At 41.8% G+C, this 21,133-nt stretch overlaps 1 protein-coding gene across 1 annotated transcript; it reads left to right on the forward strand.

Annotated features, from left to right (window-relative positions):
• Positions 1-1,913: 1,913 nt before the first annotated feature.
• On the forward strand, positions 1,914-19,593 carry LOC134330596 (V-set and immunoglobulin domain-containing protein 1-like). The gene is made up of 7 exons (XM_063011788.1): positions 1,914-1,953; positions 3,843-4,003; positions 13,680-13,887; positions 16,350-16,505; positions 16,818-16,934; positions 19,055-19,184; positions 19,375-19,593. Exons 1-7 carry the CDS (start codon positions 1,914-1,916, stop codon positions 19,430-19,432), a joined length of 870 nt encoding a protein of 289 aa, XP_062867858.1. The 3' UTR covers positions 19,433-19,593.
• The last annotated feature ends 1,540 nt before the right edge of the window (positions 19,594-21,133 follow it).

Consider the following 21,133-nt stretch of genomic DNA (forward strand, 5'->3'; position numbering starts at 1 on the left):
AAATAGCATAAATTAGACTCATGAAAATCTGACCTGTTGTACAAAGGGATTAATATAATATTTCACAACTGTGTTTAGTTGCCTTGCAGTAGTGTCAAATAATTCTTACACATGTTGCCAGTTATTTGGAGCAAGGTAGCAAGTAGACACTGTTATAGGTGCAACTCCATGTTAATGCCTGTGGTTTTAAAGCGGGCGGTCCAACAAGCTGATGGCCACGTGTTTATATAGTCTGTCTGCATTTCGAACGTCCCAAAGAAGCAGAATCTGCAAAACATGCCAAATAAAGTCAAACACAAAAAGAGTTTGGAGATCCTAACACAAAAAACCTTTAGAGAACTGAGTGATGAGGTTGAGGTTACAAAGCATCTCAGCAGCATCTTCATAGACAAACTAAGCAGTTGCAATGAGCATTATCGCCACAAGGAGGCCTTTTTCTTGCATGGCAGGCTTTAAGTCTTGCCCTATTTGCTACTACATAGTATGTAACCACAAAGTTACATATAAACACCACATCTAAATAAACATCAATAAATCATCTAATAATTTTAATATCTAGTTATTTTTATTTAACATTTTCATTCTCAAAAGCAAGTCAACCATTGTTCTAGTGGTTAAAAACAGTGTGGATTTGCTGCACTTATCTGAGTTAACCATTAACCTGTAGTGTGTGTATTTAATCAGCTCTCCCTATGCATAGTATCTGACTGTTTGGGTGGAAGTCGTTAGTCACACAATTAGATAAATTTATAAATAAAACTCTCATGTGGCAGAGTAAGAAAAATATTTGCATTTATTTCACTATTAATATTTGAAATATCTCTTCAGTATTTTTCCAACACTATAGGCTCCTTTATTTGTATAAGTGTTGTGCTGTATGTTTATGTGATTTATTGATCATATTTCTAAACGGAATCATGATTTAAATAATTAAAGTTGAACTCTGCTTAAGACAAAGATAATTGCTAAAAATGTCAATTATATACAGTCCAATGAGTTGCCCGACACAATAAAGTGTGCACAATAAAGCCAAATGGGTATATATACAGTCTTCTGCACAATTATTGGCACCCTCAGGAAAACGTGAGCAAACAAGGGTGATATGAAAGTCACCTTTGGTAAATTAGCTTAATCTCACAGTGGAAATAAGAGAAATCCAACCTTTAATTGATACACATTAAATTAGAGGGAAATTGTTTATATATAAATGTACAGTAATTATTTGGTACTAAATGGGCATAAATCCAAACAGACTCACTCTTGTAAAAAAAACTTTCCTTAAAGAGTGGAGGCTGTTATAGCCACAATGGCCAGGCCAACTTAATGTTAATGCCTGTAATTTTATTGTCCAACAAGTTTATGGTCGGGTGTTCACATAAACCTGTTCATACCGTTTGTAGGTTTGTTCAATAAAAAAATATTTAATGTACACACACATACACACACATGAGGAAGACTGTTACTTATTGAATCTGTGTGTTAAATCCATGAATTACTCATTTATGAATCAATGCAATCTGTGATATTTACAATCAACGTTTTATAACAATCTGCATTTAATTAAGATTTATAAAACATAAACCTATTAATAAACCATACACAAGGAGAGAAAAAGCCATTGGTGATACATAAAAAATAGAAACGTACCAAGCCAGACAAAAAGCTACTGAGAAAAACGTCATTAAGTGTACATAGGCCCTGAGAAAGCAAACTCAAACAGGAACCACAGCTTAATCGTGTGTTGATTTGTCCGTTGGATTTTTAAAGGGTGTTGACCATTAGGGTTTGGGAAGATAAGTTTGGTCCAAGAAAGAAAACTACTGTTACTGTGTCAGTAGACTATAGGAAATTGAGAGCTTGAGTTATTTTTGCTAAATATTTTCTTTTGATTTTGATATTTTTAACCTCTAGACATGACTGCATTTGGGATCATTGTGTTGTTGAGTGTTGTAGGTGAGTAATTTTTAATTCTTTATAGTATCGCTGATGTTTAAATGAGATTCAGACTATATAAACATAAAATATTATTATTGTCACACATTTTATAATGACGTATTTAAAATATCTGTAAAACATCAATTACTTATTTTCATTCTTGGTAACCATCAAGATTTTGTCATCAATGCTTAGTAGGTTTTATGTATCACATGGAACAGTGAATAAGGTTCAGCTCTGCTTTTGTGACTCACAAATGTAAACAGGCAAAACAGATTTAATACTTTTATACAAACCTAAATTAGTTGGGACAGTAGGTAAAACAAAAGTTAAAACAAACAGTATTGTTTAAATCTTACATGTATGTAATTAAAAACAGCAAAAAAGGATGTCTTACATTATCAACTTTATTGATTTTTGTAAATATGTGCTAATTTTTAGAAGCGCTTGGAAAATTTGTGTAATGATCAAAAATACCTGTTGGATCGGAATCGAAATATTACCCATGTAAACAGGTGAACAGGCTACAGGTTTCAATCATTATTGGGTATAAAGGGAGCATTAACAAAAGGCTTAGTCATCTACGAGCAAGGATGGGTCGCCATCTTTGTGAAAAAGCGCATGAAGGAATAGTCCAGTATTTAAACAACAAAATTCCTTAATGCATGATTGCAAGAAATTTGTGAATTTTACTGTTTAAACTTTGACAATATTAAAGGATTTAGAAAATCTGAAAAATCTCTATACATGAAGTATTAAATGTGTGGGATTTTTGATACTTTAGATTGCACTGCATTAAAAACTGACATACCACATGTAGTATTTGTATCACTTGGACAAATGTAAACAGGCAAAACAGATTTAATACTTTTATACAAACCTAAATTAGTTGGGACAGTAGGTAAAACAAAGATATATTGGAGATATATTGGGGAAAACAACCTTTGTCAGTAAACACAATGATCAATTTAATTTAATCATGTGCTGCCATCAAGAAGCCATCATGTCCCTGCTGGTCACATTCTGCAGGTGTTACAACATTGTGGCCATTTTGAGCACACTATATGGAATTTTGTGTGTGGATTGAGGCTCAGCCCTTCAGCTTGCCCCTAAGCAGTGGTCAGTCTTTTTGGTCTGTTAGCAGCCTAAGAGTTCTGTGTTTTATATCAAAACACTTCATATTGAGTTATAGTATGTATTTTGTAAAAGTTCTCATTCTTTAATAGTTTGATTGAGTGCAGCCCTGATAATGCACATATGCCTCTCTCTACAAATTCTAAACATCCTTGATTTTTTTAAATTTGTATTGATATTTTTTTCTTTTTTTCCCCTGGCAGGTATTTCTATCACATATTTATTAAATATTTGTTGAGAAAGGTAAATCAAGGGCATTTGTTCGTAAACGAACCCAAAGGTTGGCAGATTTTGACAGGATGGTGCATCCACAGCCCAGAGTTTCAGACTGTGAAAAGATAGAAGCTTTCTGCACAAATGTAATATGACTTCCCTTAAAAAAGCTTAATAACAGTAGTCAAAATTCAGTTAGGACATGAACATGAGATTACTGATTGAACACTGTTGCCATGCAGTAAGTGTTCGATAATTCAACAACTGTAATAGTAGCTAGGATTAGGATCCTAGTTTTGTTGGTAACATTACTGCCTATTGATTAGTTTTTGCTTGTTTGAGCTATTTGTTTTAGTCCCTTTTGTCAGTGTTATATCAAGAAAATACAGGGAAAGATCTACTTTGGTAACTTTATTGATCTGTACAAGACATAACAACATATATTCTCCGTTTAGTAAAACTGACAGGTTCCCTTAAATGTAATGTTGTAATGTTGTAATGTTAAAAGTAGGAAGGAAATTACTGCCACTGTTTAATGGTTACATCTGTGTGTTTTTTAGGCAGCACACTATCCATCATGGTGCAGGTTTCCGAGAAGGCTATCAATGTTACCAGTGGTGAGACTGCAAATCTATTTTGTACTTTTTCCACCAACGCACCCCTGAATAATGTCATGGTTCAGTGGACTCTCTATCCTGTGGGTGCAGTGAGTCCAGAACAGGTGAGTAAGTGATTGTCAGTCAGTTTAAAATTGTAAACATTATAGTCATTATATACATAAATACATTTATATTTTTATGCATAAACAGTTTTTAGATCGATTTCTTTTTGCTGAGATTAACATAAATATAAGTAATATATACTTACATCAGATGTTAAGGGTGGCATGGTGGCTCAGTGGGTAGCATTGTCACCTCACAGCAAGAAGGTCCTGGGTTCGATCCTCAGGTGTGGCGGTCCAGGTCCTTTCTGTGAGGAGTTTGCATGTTGTCTGTGTGGGTTTCCTCCGGGAGCTCTGGTTTCCTCCCAGGGTCCAAAAAGATGCAAGTGAGGTTAACTGGAGATACAAAATTGTCCATGACTGTTTGACATTAAACTTAAACTGATGAATTTTGTGTAACCAGTAACTACCGTTTCTGTCATAAATTTAAGTGTGTAAAACATGACGTTAAAATCCTAATAAACAAACAACATATGTTAAAATGAGAATGTGTTATGTTATTGCTGGTCCAACAACTTGTAAATATAAATTCTACAATTGAAGACACTGAATTGACCTATAGGTGAATGGGTGTGTGTGTGTGTGTGTGTGTGTGTGTGTGTGTGTGTGTGTGTGTGTGTGTGTATGTGTGTCTCCCCTGCGATGGACTGGCATCCCGTCCAGGGTGTTACTGTGTGCCTTGCAACAACACCCCCCCCCCCCCCCCCCCCACCCCCCCCCCCCCCACCCACCCACCGTGACCCTAATTGGATACGCGAATAAGAAAATGAATGAATGAATGAATGAATGGATGTTAAAGACATATTTTAAGGCTTATTTTTTTATTGAATAATTATTACTTTAAATTACTTATTACTTATTATTAATAGTCAGCATGTTGTAATTTTATGACACCCCTATTTGTGTATTAATTATATAGAATGTCTTTATTTGTCATATATACCTATACAGATGTACAGTACAATGAAATTCTTTCTTCACATATCCCAGCTTGTTTGGAAGCTGGGGTCAGAGCGCAGGGTCAGCCATTGTACAGCGCCCCTGGAGCTGAGAGGGTTAAGGGACTTGATCAAGGGCCCAACAGTGGCTGCATGGCAGAGCCAAGATTCAAACACTTAACCTTTCAGTTCATAGCCCAAAGCTCTACTCGCTAGGCTACCACTGTCCCTCACACAATGTATTAATACTTTATTTTTATATTCTACATTTATATTTAATATTCTATATTTACTCTTTATTTCATTTTAATATTCTATATTTGCACTAGGAAAATCAACAAAGCAAAACATTTTATGGAGAGGATGAACTTTTGCCTTAGACTGTATACCAACCATCATATTAGATGTGTTTCAAGCCATTCAAACAGTTTAATCAGTGCTTCTGTGTTTTGTTCATTAAACTTTGTACCTGCTTTAGCACAAGGCACACCCTGATAACGAAAGAAAAGGTTTGTTTAACAGTGCCAGTTTTATCTATGACTGTAGAGTAAAATCCACATCCAAAATTAAACCTTACCAATGCGTACAACATTTGTTATGTGCTGCATGTACAAAAGTACGGAATCAAACTGATGCATTACAAATGTGTAAATATGTGCAAGACAAAACTGTACACAGACTGAATTAAACAACAAAACAGAACAAGTTTAGATTAAACAAATATATAACAATTTGGCAGTAATTTAGCTTTTCTGGTGGTGTGTCTAAGAATACAAACCTACCCTACAGTATAAATGTCTGAGGGTTATTACAGGGGGATGTTTCTCTGAAAACCAGACCAGAACGTATTTAAGAATTCAATCTTATCAGTCAAGAAACTAAATCTGGACAGTTCAACAACACAACAGCTCCAAACATCAATACAAAATAAAGCTGTAACTGTCACTAATTGTTTTGCAACTAATGTTGGAAGTAATGTAATTTATTTTGTTTGAATATGTTATTCCCAATTAATTTAGTATTTATCTGTTTGTGTTTGCATTTAAATATTATATTTACTTGTATTTAAATACTTTTTGGGACAGTGGTAGCCTAGTGGGTAGAACTTTGGGCTGTCAATCAGAAGATTGTTGGTTCAAATCCAGGCTCTGCTATGCAGCCACATTTGGGTCCTTGAGCAAGGCCCTTAACCCTTTCTGCTCCAGAGGCGCCGTACTACGTAAGCTGGGATATGCTGAAAAAAATGTCATTGTACTGTACTTGTGTATATGTATGTATGACAAAGGTATTCTTCTGGTAATTAAATAGTACATATATACAGCAGTGGCGGCTGCTGGTCTTTCAAAGAGGGGAAGCTCATTGTCGGCTTACATCATAAAATTTGTTAATTTATTTATATATAAATTCTGCCCTCCATTCCTTTTCAAGAAAATGTCCTGAAATGGGTTGCAGTTTGTCTTTCGACTTCACTCGCAAAATCCGCGATGGGACTGAAGCTCCCAGTGATTAAGTGATGGTGTAGAGATCAAAATAGCTGTCAATCAAAATGGGATTCAGCCTTTCGACTGATCCTCCAATCATCTTGCAGAAGCTCAGCATCCACACCCGCCTACAGTTCCATTCACCCCCAGAGACGCTCAGCGTCCGGGGGCAGGACAAAATCGTGGCATTTATCCAATGACCGGCGAGTTTCGAAGCAATGAAAAAAACCTTTTCATGCAGTCCCATTGAAGTGAATAGACGCTCAGCTTCTGCGGGCAAATGCATTGACGCTAAGGGAATGTATGAGAAGTTCGAGTTAGTCGATTTGTGATAAGTAGCTGATTCTGAACAAACTCGTATTTAAGATGAACGTGTTCTAACGCAATTGTAGTCAATGAAATGTTAACACAACTGTACATATTTGACCATTTAATTTTTGACATTTTAGGGGAAACTGAGCTTCCCTTGCAGTCTTGGAGAAATCGCCACTGATATACGGTATATATATAGTATAGCATATATAAGATTGTTTCTTGGGAAACTGGGTTCCACAAGTCCACATTTCCACAAGTTATATTCAACTCACAAACAAAGAAGACAAATATAACTAAGACAAGAAGTAACCAAAATAATAAAAAAAGAGAAACAAAAGAAAACCAAAACAAATAGTGAAAGAATTCGAAAAAGAAAGAAGTGAAAGAACAGACAGACAAGTGAGTTAGTCGGTATCACACTCTACATGCACCCCTAGAAAAGAAAAAGGTGACAATCCCCCCACAGGAACATAAGCCTACGTTGCCCCTAGCAAACATCAGAAAACTCAGATGGCCATGCTCTTGCCCCATAGGGGCATTACTGATAAGCCCCCAGCAAAATGTATGACAACACAGAAAAGTATGAACAGGTAGTTCAAACAGAAAATATAACGAAGCCTGTAGTAGCTGGTGAACGTGCCCCGGGTTCCCAGCGAAACAGGTCTTACAGAGCTCAGACAACAAGGCCATAAGTAGTGGGTCACCAATTAGGGCTGATCACCCGCAGCTGTGGGGATGATTATTTAAGCCAGCATCACACAGTGGCGGGTGTCGCACCTTTTGTTTGTTTCCTGTTGCCTGTGGTAGCTCGCCCACGCCGTTTTCATAGCCTTAGGTGGTAGCCCTGGTGGCATAAGGCCATTCGGGCATGTAGAAATCGCAAGGTTTGAGGTATTGAGGTTTTCTTTCGTCTTCATTGAAATAGGGTGGTGCGACGCCGCGCAGTCCTCGAACTGCCTCTTGTTGTTCCCTTAGCCATTAGCTTAGCGGGTGCGCACCGGACCACTGTGTGGCGCTGGTGCTACCTCGCTGCAGAATCTCTTATTTGAATATTGTATTTGGATTCGGTAACCGCTGGGTGGCGACTTTGTTAAGCGCTTGGCCGGTCTGCCACCAACCCCGGTTCGAATCCGCAAGTGGAGCTTCCTAACTGTGCTTGTCTCTTTTTCCCCTTTTTCAGATCGGAGTGCCCCTGTCACCGCGACCGTAAGCCGTTGCGCTCCGCATCACTTCCCCGCCAGCCTACCGCTGTGCTGGGGTCAACGCTCAGCGGAGCTTGTAGCTTCCGCTGCTGATTTCAGTAGCGCTTTCAGCGCCCACGCGTAACTTCATTTCCGTGCCTGGTTGGCGCGGTGTTTAAGTCCCCGGTTCTCACCCAAAAGACCGGGGTTCGTGTCCGCCTCTCTTTCAGTTCTCCTTATTGTCTTTTTTGTCGGTTTCACCGGCAGCTTCCGTCGGAGGTTCCGATCGGTTTTTTAGTTTGGGTTTTTTATTTTCCTGTTATATTTCTGTTTATTAAATAAAAATAAAAATCTTTAATTTTTTATCTCTGCGTTTGAGTCCTCCTTTCTCCCACGTGACAGAAAGGTGCGACCAGTAATGGACCCAGCAGAGCCCCGACCCCTCGCGGACGCTTTACGCCACCAAGGGCAGGCGTTGGGCAGACATGAGGTGGCCCTCAATGAGCTGGCTCAACGGGTAGCAGCACTTACCCGGCACCCGCCTACCTTGGAGCCCACTCCTAATCCCGTAGCCCAATCTGCGGAGCCTGTAGTCCGCGACACCCCTATTCCTCCCCCCGAAAGGTTTTCGGGGGACGCTAAGAGGTGTCGCGGCTTTCTCCTGCAGTGTGCGCTGGCGTTCGAGCTACAACCCTCTCGCTACCCTACTGAACGCTCTAAAGTCGCCTACATCGTCTCCTTGCTTTCCGGAAGAGCATTAGAATGGGCTACCGCCCTCTGGGAGCAGAACGCCCCCGAGTGCTCTTCCGAAAGTGCATTTAAGGAGGCTCTCAAGGAGACCTTCTTTCACCCTTTGGGGGGCCGTGAGGCAGGGCCACGCCTGCTCGAGATAACCCAGGGTAATCGATCGGTAGCCGATTTTGTGGTAGAGTTCCGAACGCTAGCCGCAGAGTGCGGCTGGGACGAGGGGGCCCTTACAGCCATTTTTCACCGTGGCCTCGCAGGTAAAGTTAAGGATGAGCTAGCCACTAGGGATCCACCCACTACACTTAAGGCTTTTTACACGCTGGCAATTTCCATTGACACTCGCCTTCGCCAGCGTGCGCGCGAGCGGAACACCTGTCCTCAGTTTGTTCGCGCGCAAGCCACTCCCACTGCCCCTCCACCCGAACCAGAGCCCGAACCCATGCAGCTTGGATCGTCAAGACCCGATGCCCGCCCGGCATCGGGCTCGACCTTTCGATCTAGGCCTCCGTTAAACAACTAGGCCGCTCTCGTGCCAGGGACACGAGAGAGGGCCCAATTAACATCCCTACTCAGGGCCTGTTTCTTGCGGCCCGGTTGTCTTGGGGTTCGGCGGGCACAAGCCTTAGGGCTTGTGTTGATTCGGGGGCGGTGGAGAGTTTTATAGATATCGATCTGGTACACAGGCTGGGGATAGAGGTCCAACCGCTAACCAAGCCGGTCTCGGTCCATGCTGTGGATGGTCGAGCCGTAGCGGGCAGCCCGGTTACCCATCGGACGCAATGGTTAACGTTGCGTCTAGATGACCACGAGGAACGGATCACCTTTTTAGTGACTCACGTTCCTCACCTCCAGGTGGTCTTGGGTCACTCGTGGTTGCAAAGACACAACCCCCAGATCGACTGGGTCACCGGGTCAATCTTCATCTGGGGAACACGGTGCCAGGATTCGTGCCTGCTTCAGGCTGGCACGAGGCATACTCCGCCAGTACTCAGAATGGAGACCCCGGATCTGACCACAGTTCCTCCTGTGTACCATGATTTACGGGAGGTTTTTAGCAAGTCCCGGGCGCAGGACTTGCCCCCCCACAGACCGTTCGACTGCGCCATCAACTTGTTGCCTGGCTCTACTCCCCCTAGAGGGCGCCTTTTCTCGCTCTCCGGTCCAGAGAAGGTCGCTATGGAGGAGTATGTGCGTGAGGCCCTCAAACAGGGGTTCATCCGTCCTTCGTCCTCCCCAGCTAGGGCAGGGTTCTTTTTTGTAAGTAAGAAGGACGGCACCCTGCGCCCCTGTGTCGACTACCGCGGTCTAAATGCCTTAACGATCAAGGATCGATACCCGCTGCCGCTGATGGCCACGGCTTTCGAAGCCCTTCAGCGAGCATCCGTTTTTTCAAAGCTCGATCTTCGCAGCGCGTATAATTTGATCCGGATCAGGCAGGGGGATGAATGGAAGACTGCGTTCATTACGCCCACTGGCCACTATGAGTATCTGGTGATGCCATTTGGGTTAATGAATGCCCCCGCAGTCTTCCAGAGATTTATCAATGAGGTCTTGCGGGAGACTCTTGGTAAATTCGTCTATGTTTACTTAGACGACATTCTTATCTTTAGTCGGTCCATCGACGAACACATAGGGCATGTCCGACGAGTTCTCCAGCTCCTGCTCAACAATCATTTGTTTGTCAAGTTGGAGAAGTCCGTCTTTCACTCCCCCATGGTTTCGTTCCTGGGGTTCGTGGTTTCCCAGGGCACCCTGCGCATGGACACGGCTAAAGTATCTGCTGTGGAGAAGTGGCCAACTCCGGGTTCTTTACGCCAACTGCAAAGATTTTTGGGCTTTGCAAATTTTTTTCGGCGTTTTATTAAGAACTTCAGCTCTATCGCTGCTCCATTGACGGCCCTTACAGGCAAGGGCGCTTTCAAATGGTCGGTGCAGGCCCAACAAGCTTTTGATAAGCTCAAAGCTCTCTTAACAACTGCACCTGTCTTGCAGTTACCTGACCCAGAGGAATCCTTCGTGGTCGAAGTGGATGCCTCTGAGGTCGGAGTAGGGGCAGTGCTGTCCCAGAGAGTGGGGCCAGGGAAGAAGTTGCATCCGTGTGCCTTCTTCTCGCACCGCCTGACTCCAGCCGAGCGGAATTACCCGGTTGGAGACAAGGAACTCTTGGCCATTAAATTGGCATTAGAGGAGTGGCGACACTGGCTCGAGGGGGCCAAACATCCCTTTCTTGTTTGGACGGATCACAAGAATCTGTCGTTCATCCAACAAGTAAAGAGGATGAACTCTCGTCAGGCCCGGTGGTCCTTATTTTTCGGAAGGTTCCACTTTACACTGTCATACAGACCGGGATCCAAAAACATTAAACCGGATGCCCTGTCTAGACAGTGGGAGCCGACTAGGTCGGAGACCGGACCTGATCCCGTGATCCCCTCGACCCAGATAGCGGCCCCAGTCACCTGGGGCATTTCTAAGGTCATTCGGGACGCCCAAAGGGCCGAACCCGACCCCGATGGGGGACCTCCTGACAGACTGTACGTACCTTCATCCGTACGGCGTCAGGTTTTTGAATGGGCTCATGCTTCCCCGTTTGCGGCGCACCCAGGCGTGACTAAGTCCCTGGTTTTGTTGCGCCAAAGATTTTGGTGGCCGGGGATGGAGAATGAGGTACGTGATCTTGTCCGTACCTGCTCTGTGTGTGCTCTGAACAAGAGCCCCAGAGAACGCCCAAGGGGCCTTCTTCATCCGTTACCAATACCTGCTAGACCGTGGTCCCACATCTCCCTGGACTTTGTGACAGGCTTGCCAAAGTCCAGAGGGTTCACGGCTGTATTGGTAATTGTCGACCGATTCACCAAGTCTTGCCTCTTTGTTCCGCTGCCCAAGCTGCCATCCGCCATGGGTACCGCGCAAATCATTCTGCAACATGTGGTGAGAGCGCATGGGGTCCCATCAGACATTGTGTCAGATCGGGGCCCGCAGTTTGTAAGCCAGTGCTGGCGGGCCTTTTGCCAACTTATTGGCGCTACGGTCAGCTTATCCTCCGGGTATCACCCGGAGTCCAACGGGCAGTCGGAGAGGCTGATCCAGGATCTGAGCAAGATGCTCAGGTGCCTGACGGCAGGGAATCCGACCACGTGGTCGGATAAGCTGATGTGGGCAGAGTTTGCTCACAATACCCTGCATCATTCGGCGATTGGCATGTCACCGTTTGAAGCTCAGTTCGGGTACCCTCCGCCGCTCTTTCCTGAGCAGGAGCAGCAGGTAGCGGTCCCGTCTGTACAGCTTCATGTCCGCCGCTGCCGCGCCGCCTGGCGGAAAGCTAGGCAGGCCCTTGTAGCCACCCAGCGCTCTATGAAGCGCAAAGCTGACCGCAGGCGACAGCCGGCTCTTACCTTCCGGCCTGGCCAAAGAGTACTTGTCTCGACGAGGGATCTCCCCGTTCGAGGTGCCCCACACAAGTTGGCACCCAAGTACATTGGTCCATTCAAGGTGGTAAAGCGGATAAACCCGGTGACGTATAGGTTGGAGCTTCCTCCCCACATGAAAGTGCATCCAACCTTCCATGTCTCCCATCTCCGACCATTTATGTGCGGGGGAGTCTTACCCCCTCCCAAACCCCCCGCCCCTCGTATCATCCAGGGTGCCCCTGCCTTCACGGTTCGCCGACTGCTGGATAGCAGGAAAGTTCAGGGTAGCACCCAATACCTGGTGGATTGGGAGGGTTACGGCCCTGAGGAACGTTCATGGGTACCCGGAACTGATCCGCGAGTTCCGACGGAACCGAGCTGCGGGTCTTGGGACCTCAGGAGCTGTCCCTAGAGGAGGGGGTTCTATAACGAAGCCTGTAGTAGCTGGTGAACGTGCCCCGGGTTCCCAGCGAAACAGGTCTTACAGAGCTCAGACAACAAGGCCATAAGTAGTGGGTCACCAATTAGGGCTGATCACCCGCAGCTGTGGGGATGATTATTTAAGCCAGCATCACACAGTGGCGGGTGTCGCACCTTTTGTTTGTTTCCTGTTGCCTGTGGTAGCTCGCCCACGCCGTTTTCATAGCCTTAGGTGGTAGCCCTGGTGGCATAAGGCCATTCGGGCATGTAGAAACCGCAAGGTTTGAGGTATTGAGGTTTTCTTTCGTCTTCATTGAAATAGGGTGGTGCGACGCCGCGCAGTCCTCGAACTGCCTCTTGTTGTTCCCTTAGCCATTAGCTTAGCGGGTGCGCACCGGACCACTGTGTGGCGCTGGTGCTACCTCGCTGCAGAATCTCTTATTTGAATATTGTATTTGGATTCGGTAACCGCTGGGTGGCGACTTTGTTAAGCGCTTGGCCGGTCTGCCACCAACCCCGGTTCGAATCCGCAAGTGGAGCTTCCTAACTGTGCTTGTCTCTTTTTCCCCTTTTTCAGATCGGAGTGCCCCTGTCACCGCGACCGTAAGCCGTTGCGCTCCGCATCACTTCCCCGCCAGCCTACCGCTGTGCTGGGGTCAACGCTCAGCGGAGCTTGTAGCTTCCGCTGCTGATTTCAGTAGCGCTTTCAGCGCCCACGCGTAACTTCATTTCCGTGCCTGGTTGGCGCGGTGTTTAAGTCCCCGGTTCTCACCCAAAAGACCGGGGTTCGTGTCCGCCTCTCTTTCAGTTCTCCTTATTGTCTTTTTTGTCGGTTTCACCGGCAGCTTCCGTCGGAGGTTCCGATCGGTTTTTTAGTTTGGGTTTTTTATTTTCCTGTTATATTTCTGTTTATTAAATAAAAATAAAAATCTTTAATTTTTTATCTCTGCGTTTGAGTCCTCCTTTCTCCCACGTGACAGAAAAGGTGAAAACTGAGTTACCACCACACCAGCTACTCTGTCCACCAGTGGTCCATTGTTTTATACTCTTTGCCAGCTAGTGCCAGTTGACTACAACTAACCAGCCAATATTTTTAATTATATTTATGTTTTTTTTTCTTTTATTGATTTTTTAGGTGTATTTTTGTTTATATCATTTATTATGTTTGTTTTTATTATTATTTCTAGGTGTACTACTACCAGTCAGGATTTCAGCAAATTGGCACCCGCTTCCAGAATAGGTTAAGTCTGCTTTCTACACTAAACACCACCATGAACGCCTCAATCTCCATCACTAACATGCAGCTTGCTGATGCTGGAACTTACACGTGTGAAGTCCACAACCCACCTGACTTTCAGGGCACCACTGATGCTAACACCAGGGTCAACGTTTTAGGTAACATCTTTCTTAAGATTTATATTACACCAGAAGTAACAAATGCCAGTCCTGTAGGAGTACAAAACTGCAGATATTTAGCTTTTTGCTAAAGTTCCCTCACCTTTTTTTAATTCTTTAGTGCTAAATTTGGTCTAAGGATGGACATTTGAACAGGTTTTGCTGTTTGGATAGGCCTTTTGTTAAATGAACAGTATTTTAATATCTGAACAATAACATGGTTTATATTATTAAGAATAATTTCACTGAAGTTTAAACAACTTATACAGAAAGTCTAAAACTTCATAAAATGTACCCCATGTTCTTTACTACAATACTGGCATTTGGATGACTGAGTTATAAATTTTGCTAATCCATTACCGCTGGGATCCAGGATTTAAATCTTTATTGATGCTACTGGCCAGTCAGGCATCTACACACAGACATGACTGGCTATGTCGGAGGGAGGCTGGCTGAGGCTCCACGATGGTCTGTAAAAATCCAGGATGAGCACATAGCCCACTTTAGATATGGAGAGGTCACAGTTTCATGCCAGCACCAAAACCTATCTGGACTTTAGGTTTCCCAAAGGTAGAGTGCAAATGTATTCAGCCAGGAACAAGGTTATCACAGAGTGGCCTTACCCCACTTTCTGGCTGGTTTATTGTGATGGTTTATTGGAAACATGCTGGCTAGAGGGGGACAATCACCAATTGCTGGTCTAGACAGACCATAAGAACTTGGGGCATGTTCATTGTGCTGAACACCTAAACTCCCACCAAGCCAAGTTGGCCAAGCCATTGTTCTTCTTTGACTTTATCATTCCAGCCTGGCTTAAAAACATTATGCTGGACATCATCTCCTGACAATGGGAGCCTCCGACTTTCTCTCTCTTTAGTGAGTCTATTTTATCAGGGTCCCAAATTTGATGGATATTTTTTGGAAAGGGTTGGGTACAGCCGGTCAAAAATAACTTAGTCTTGTACTATTTGTAATTGAATCAAAATGTACTTGCGGCTCATTGCTGTCCATTTTTATTTACAATTTACCTACTGTCCCAGCTTTTTTGGAATTGGTAGGCCAATTGTGTTTGCTAGCCCAGCCTCTTTTACTATTACACTACTCTGTGCCAGGTTTTACATTATAAATATAAAAATATTTTGCTTTTTGAGGAATGTACCAGGTAGTAAACAGCTCTCCTAATTTAGTTAATGCTGAGGTCTGTGTATGATTGCTGCATTGACTATTGTTGAATGAAGTGATATCTAAGGCTCCTTCTCTTTTGCAATGTCACCATGACAACTACTGGCTTTTGTATCCATGCTGGTTTCCATGGCAAATATTTCCAACAACAGTTTTTATTGATCTAAGGAAGCGAATAGGCAGTGCATAAGTGATTTCTGGCATAATGGAGCCTGGGTAATTTTTATACTGGACATACTGGACACATAAGTAGAATTACACGCCAGACAGATTGCCAAGCTGACAGGTACACACAGTGATATATTCACTTACTTAATCATTTACACATAGGGGATATCCACACTGGGCATGTTTTTGAAGGGTAGAAGAGACCAGAGTACCTGATAGAACCCACACAGAAATAGTATGAATATACAAAACCCCTCAAAGACAGTGGTAAAACATGCTAGCACACCAAAGCTGACATTTTGAACTCGACGGTTCAAAACTCAGCTCTGCCATCCAGCTGGGATGGGCGGCCACATGAACAAGGATTGGCTGTTGTTCATACAGGGTGGGAAGCCGGATAGGGACCTCATAACTGATGCAATTACGACCTCTGCTGTCTGATTGATGGCATCTCCACAGAGTCGAGAAATAATGTGTTAATCAGAGTGTGGCTCTCTGGGCACAGCATGCACAAAGCAATCCTCAATCAGCAGTGGAGATCAGCATCAGTACAGAGGAAGTGTTTACCATTTAGTAAGCAAGTATCCCACCATTTAGTACCCTTAGTCATTTATTCAATTTTTGTTAAATATACTGATAAAAAAAACTGAAATATGTTATGCATTAAATATTTTAATAAATATTTCAAGGTATTTAAGTAAAAATGCTGAATCTAACTGAGCCTTCCAACTGATTGTAAACAATGTTGCTTTTTTATAATTTAGATAATAATAGATAACTTAAAATTCTGTTGGATGAAACTTTGTTTAAAAGGTCTTACACCCTTTAGATCTACATGTGTTGCAAAGGTCAACGCAGTCAAAACTGTGGTCATTCAGTTATGCAATTAATGTACAATATATATTTACAGGCAAAGTTAAATAGATGTTCACTGAAATGAAAAATTAATGTGATGTCACATTCTTTTCGGTTTCATTGACAAAAAAAAGCTGGTGTAACCATGGCCATCCAAACAATTTTTTGTGATTTATCCAGAAGTGTATATTTGGTCATGTATGCCTAAGATAAGTTGTGCACACTAACTGTACTTGCTTTTTTTCGTTATCTTGTAGAAAAACCATCGCACCCATTCTGTGCTGTACATGGAGATGTGGAAACAGGTCACTTGGTTACTCTGACCTGCCATTCAGAGAAAGGAAGCCCTGCTCCTACCTACAACTGGACAAGACTTGAGAATGGAATCAGTCAGCCTGTGTTGGGCTTAACAAGTGTGTAACAGGATATTAGATTTCAGAGTGTCTGTAGGTCAAAAAGTCTAAAATTCTAAGTTAAACCTTAGGTTTTAAACTGTGTTTAGGTGATTTCTAATTTGTGATTAATTCTATGCAAGTCATATCAAATGTTGTTTAAATTCTTTTGGAATAATTATGTCACTATGCAGAGAGATTTGTGTCGGCCTGGACAACGGCTAATTTATACTTATTTATATAATTTATACTTACTTTCTATAACCATGCCTAAAATGCCCATATATACAGTTAAGTGAAGTGTTTTAACCTTGTTCTTTTCTTTTCTATCAGATGTGAAGACTGGTATCTTGTACTTCAGAAACATCTCTCAGTTTGAGTTTGGAAAATATCAGTGCAATGCTTCCAACGTTGTGGGTTTCTCCACCTGCACTGTTAATCTGAACTCAGGTACAGACCAGTTATGTGTGATCATAAATCTTTGCACAGTTATACAAACTTTGCACACTTTATTGTGTTGTGGATTTGAGTTTAAATAGATATAACTGTATTTAAACACTCACAGTGATGAAATGAAAGCATTTTTAAGTTTTTTTATTTACTCACAATGTATTTATACTTTTTTTTTTCAATAATTTAAACCCTTTTAAGAGCAATTATAGCTAGAAGTCTTCATCGATATGTCTTTACAATCTTTGTACACCAGGATTTAGGCAGTTTATCCCATTCTTTAGACACTCTTCAGCCTTTCAACTTCTGACTGAATGGGAAGCATTTGTGAACTGCCATAGACAGAACCCCAAAGCCACTCCAGTGTTGTGGCTATTGAACTGTGTACTCTGAAGAAGGTTTTCTTCAAGAGATGTTTTCATATTTTGCTGCTTTAATATGTCCCTCAATTCTTACCCGTCTTCCTGTCACTGCTGCTGAGAAGCACCCCACAGCATGATGGTTTTAGTAAGCTGATAAGCAGTGTCTATTCAATTTCAATGGGTTCTTTCTCACCTAACCAAGGCCCCTTTTGCCAGGATGCACAATTTGACTAGACAACCAACTCTAGGAAAGTTCAAGCTTGTACCAAGCTTTTTACATTTCAAAATGATTGAGGCTACTGTAGTCCTGGGTACACTCAAAAATATTGTTTTGTATTCTGGACCTGATCTATGCCTTGCCACAGTATTGTTATTGGAGTTCAACATACAATCTCTTTGACTTTAAGGGATATTTTTGTTCTTTCAATGCAGTGTAATTTGTGGGCTCTTATAGACCCACACATGTGACTTTCCAAACAGTGGTAGCCTAGTGGGTAGGGCTTTTGGGCTATCAACTGAAAGGTTGAGAGTTTGAATCCAAGCTCTGCCATGCAGCCACTGTTGGGCCCTTAAGCTCAGCTTCCAAACAAGCTGGGATATGTGAAGAAAGAATTTCATTGTACTGTACATGTGTATATGTATATATGACCAATAAAGTCATTCTATTTTATGTCCAATCAATTGAAATTGCAACAGGCGGACTTTTTAATTTCTAGACGAAGTGTGCAAAGGTCAGTAAGTCTGAATACTCTTTGAATCTAGTGTATGTACTTATACAATCACTTTAAATGAACCTTGTTTATACACTAAAACATCTAAGTATGTGGACATAAAGTATGAGTACAGAGAATTGTTATAACAGACTATGTCAAGTTTTGTAGCATCAGACTTAGCAAACCATTTCATGTATCTTGTTTTGTGTATGAGAATATTGTCATGCTTAACCAAGAAATGGCTTTTAGTAATAATCTGCCAAGAAGTTGGTGGCATGTAATCCTCTATAATGCAATTACATGCTGTAGCATTTTTTTTACACTGGAACTAAAAGTGCCTATTAGAAACAGTCCAATATCGTTGTTCTTCCTCCACCAAGCTTTACAGTTTTCAGGCTAAATACATCTGGTGTTCAGCAAGTTCAGGTTGGTCTATAAGACGGATGACAGAAGTATGACTTTTATTGTGATGTGCTTTATCTCTACATGATGATCTGAAACGTGTGGCTGCTTACCCATAAAACCCCAATCCTAAAGCAGCTGACAAACAGTCCATGTGCTGATCTTGCTTCTAGAGGATGTTTAGAACTTTATAATAACTGTTGCAGGCAAGAGTAGGCAGTTTTTATGAGCTACATGCTCAAAACGTTCTGTATTTTTGTGGCCTATGGTATTGGGGCTGATCTATTATTGCTCCTAGATCTCTTGCTTCATAAAACAGGTCCATCAGAAAATTATAAAGATAAATTGCCATATCTACGAGTATAATAACCCATAAAAGTGTGATGCTGTGACCTGATCAGTATGACTCATTCAATACATTTCATTTTCTTCTATAAAGACTGCATGTCTGGGTGTTCTGTTTTGTTTTATGCTCCATTTGGGACTCTAAATGGCTGAACTCAGTCATTAGATGAGTTGTCCACATACATTTCAAAAAAACAATTTTAACTACTTTAAACAGTTGTTCCATCATTGTTTGTGCTACTTTTCTAAATAGCAAAATGCATTGTTTCTAATGTTGAGCTCATGACATGCTTTCCAGACGCGAATGATGCGGTGATTGCAGGCGCAGTTATAGGAGCATTGCTGGCTATTGTTTTCATTGCGTTGCTGGCATGGTTCATCTCTCATCAGCTGAAGAAGCGAAAGTACAAAGAGGCCAGGGCTAACGAGTAAGTCTCCTTCTAGCAATTGACAACAAATACCAATCAAATCAAGTCAACTTCTCAAGCCTAAAATGTATTCTTACTTGATGTTTTCTTGATGTTTCATAAACTTGGTCTTGATAAATGCAAAAAACAAAGCATACCATTCTGTCTGGGTCAGTCTCTGGTAATGTAAAATGATCATGTTTTTGTACAGGGCTCAGGCTGCAGTCAACTACAAGGCTGTCCCACCACAAGAAATTACCCAAGACTGAGGGACCAGCACGATTGAGATGTGTACACAAGCCAGAACCAACCGCTCTTGCTATATCGCAAATGAATGGGTCATTCTTTGAATAATGATGCAAACTACATTATAGTCAAACATATCCAAACAACATCCAAACTTTCTTTGTTCAGGGGTAATACAAGAGTATTGAGTGTGATTTTATGAACATAATTCATACATACTTCACTACATACCTTGAATACTTATTTGGTTGTGACCCACCGCAACTTTGACCAAGCGGTGGTAAAACAGACAATGAATAAATGAAAACTATAGTAATAAAAAAAAATCTAAAAATAGCAATTATAGTAATCAAAAGTCATCTAAAAAATAGCTCATTTGCAACACTAATCAAAGAATGACCCTTAGATCTTGTTTGTGTTTTTATCCTTTTTTATACGCACCAGTTTTATAATGTAGTATACTTACAGAGCTTAGACAATAATGTTGCCCTGCTTGCATGTAAGTGCATATTAGAAGAAAGACTATCAAATTATGTTTAGCCATACAGGTACTGAATAAGACATATGGATACAGTAAGACTGCAGCAGGTATTATAATAATAAAAATCCATTCTTTAATTGTCTTAACTTTTTTTAATTGTCTACCAGTTTGATTCTTGTAGACTACAATTAAAGACAGATCCTTATCCAACACATCTGTATTGCATTAAAATCTATCACAATCTATATCAAAACATTAACAAGAGATCTTAAAGAAATCTTGTTGCTCAGATCTTCTACTCCAGTGCTGAATCTGAGAGAAAAAGCCCTGCAAAACCTTCAGTGAACACAGGAAGAGACTCATCACACATGGACAGTCAGAATATGCTTCCGTTTTAGTGTACTAAGTATTAAGCTTATATAGCTGATGTGTACGTGAGAATATGAGCCTATGTCTAAGCTTAGTGGAACTGAAATGGTAGAGCACAAAGAGAATTAATATCGAGCATAGCCCAAAACCAAGTTAATGTTTAGGGGTGTTGGAGTTGTTAACATTTGGGAGGGCAACAAAACCTGTTGAAAAAGGTGCTGTAGCTATTGCTGAAATTAGCACATCTGAGGCTCTAAAATGAACACAGAGGTCAGAAGAGAAAGACAAGTTACCGAAAGTTTATGGACACCTTAATATAAGTAAATGGCAACTTTTATGTGGAAAACAGTGTCATTGCGAGACAGCAATTATTGTTGGTGTCGCACAGCTCCAGGGACCCAGATTAGTTCTTACTTCCAGTTACTGTCTATGTGTGTCATGTCCGTCTCATGCTTTCCTACCCCATTTCAAAACATGTGTCAACTGTTGGCTTAGCTACTCATTATTGCCCCCTCAAGTGAATGAGTGTAAACGTTTTAGTAAACATGTGATGCCCTTTAATGGACTGGTGTTCTTGTTAGATTGTCCATCTTGCCCCCATTGTGTAAGGACCTACTGCAACCTTGACCAGGATAAAGGGTTTACTGAAGATGCATGAAAGGTCTGCATCATATAGTGTAACTGTAAAAGGTTAAAAAATTATCATATCAGGCCACCGTACAACAAATCATTGTGGATAATTTCCTATAACCACACCTTTGTGCTTTATTCCTTATTTATACCTGTTACAATCTGGCTCTCATTGTAATTCCCTGTAAAGTATTTTTACTTATTTTTAAGGAAATCTCAGAGTATTTATATTGTGTATAAACTT

Source organism: Trichomycterus rosablanca, chromosome 16 (assembly GCF_030014385.1).
Source record: "Trichomycterus rosablanca isolate fTriRos1 chromosome 16, fTriRos1.hap1, whole genome shotgun sequence".
Classification (NCBI taxonomy): Eukaryota; Metazoa; Chordata; class Actinopteri; order Siluriformes; family Trichomycteridae; genus Trichomycterus; species Trichomycterus rosablanca.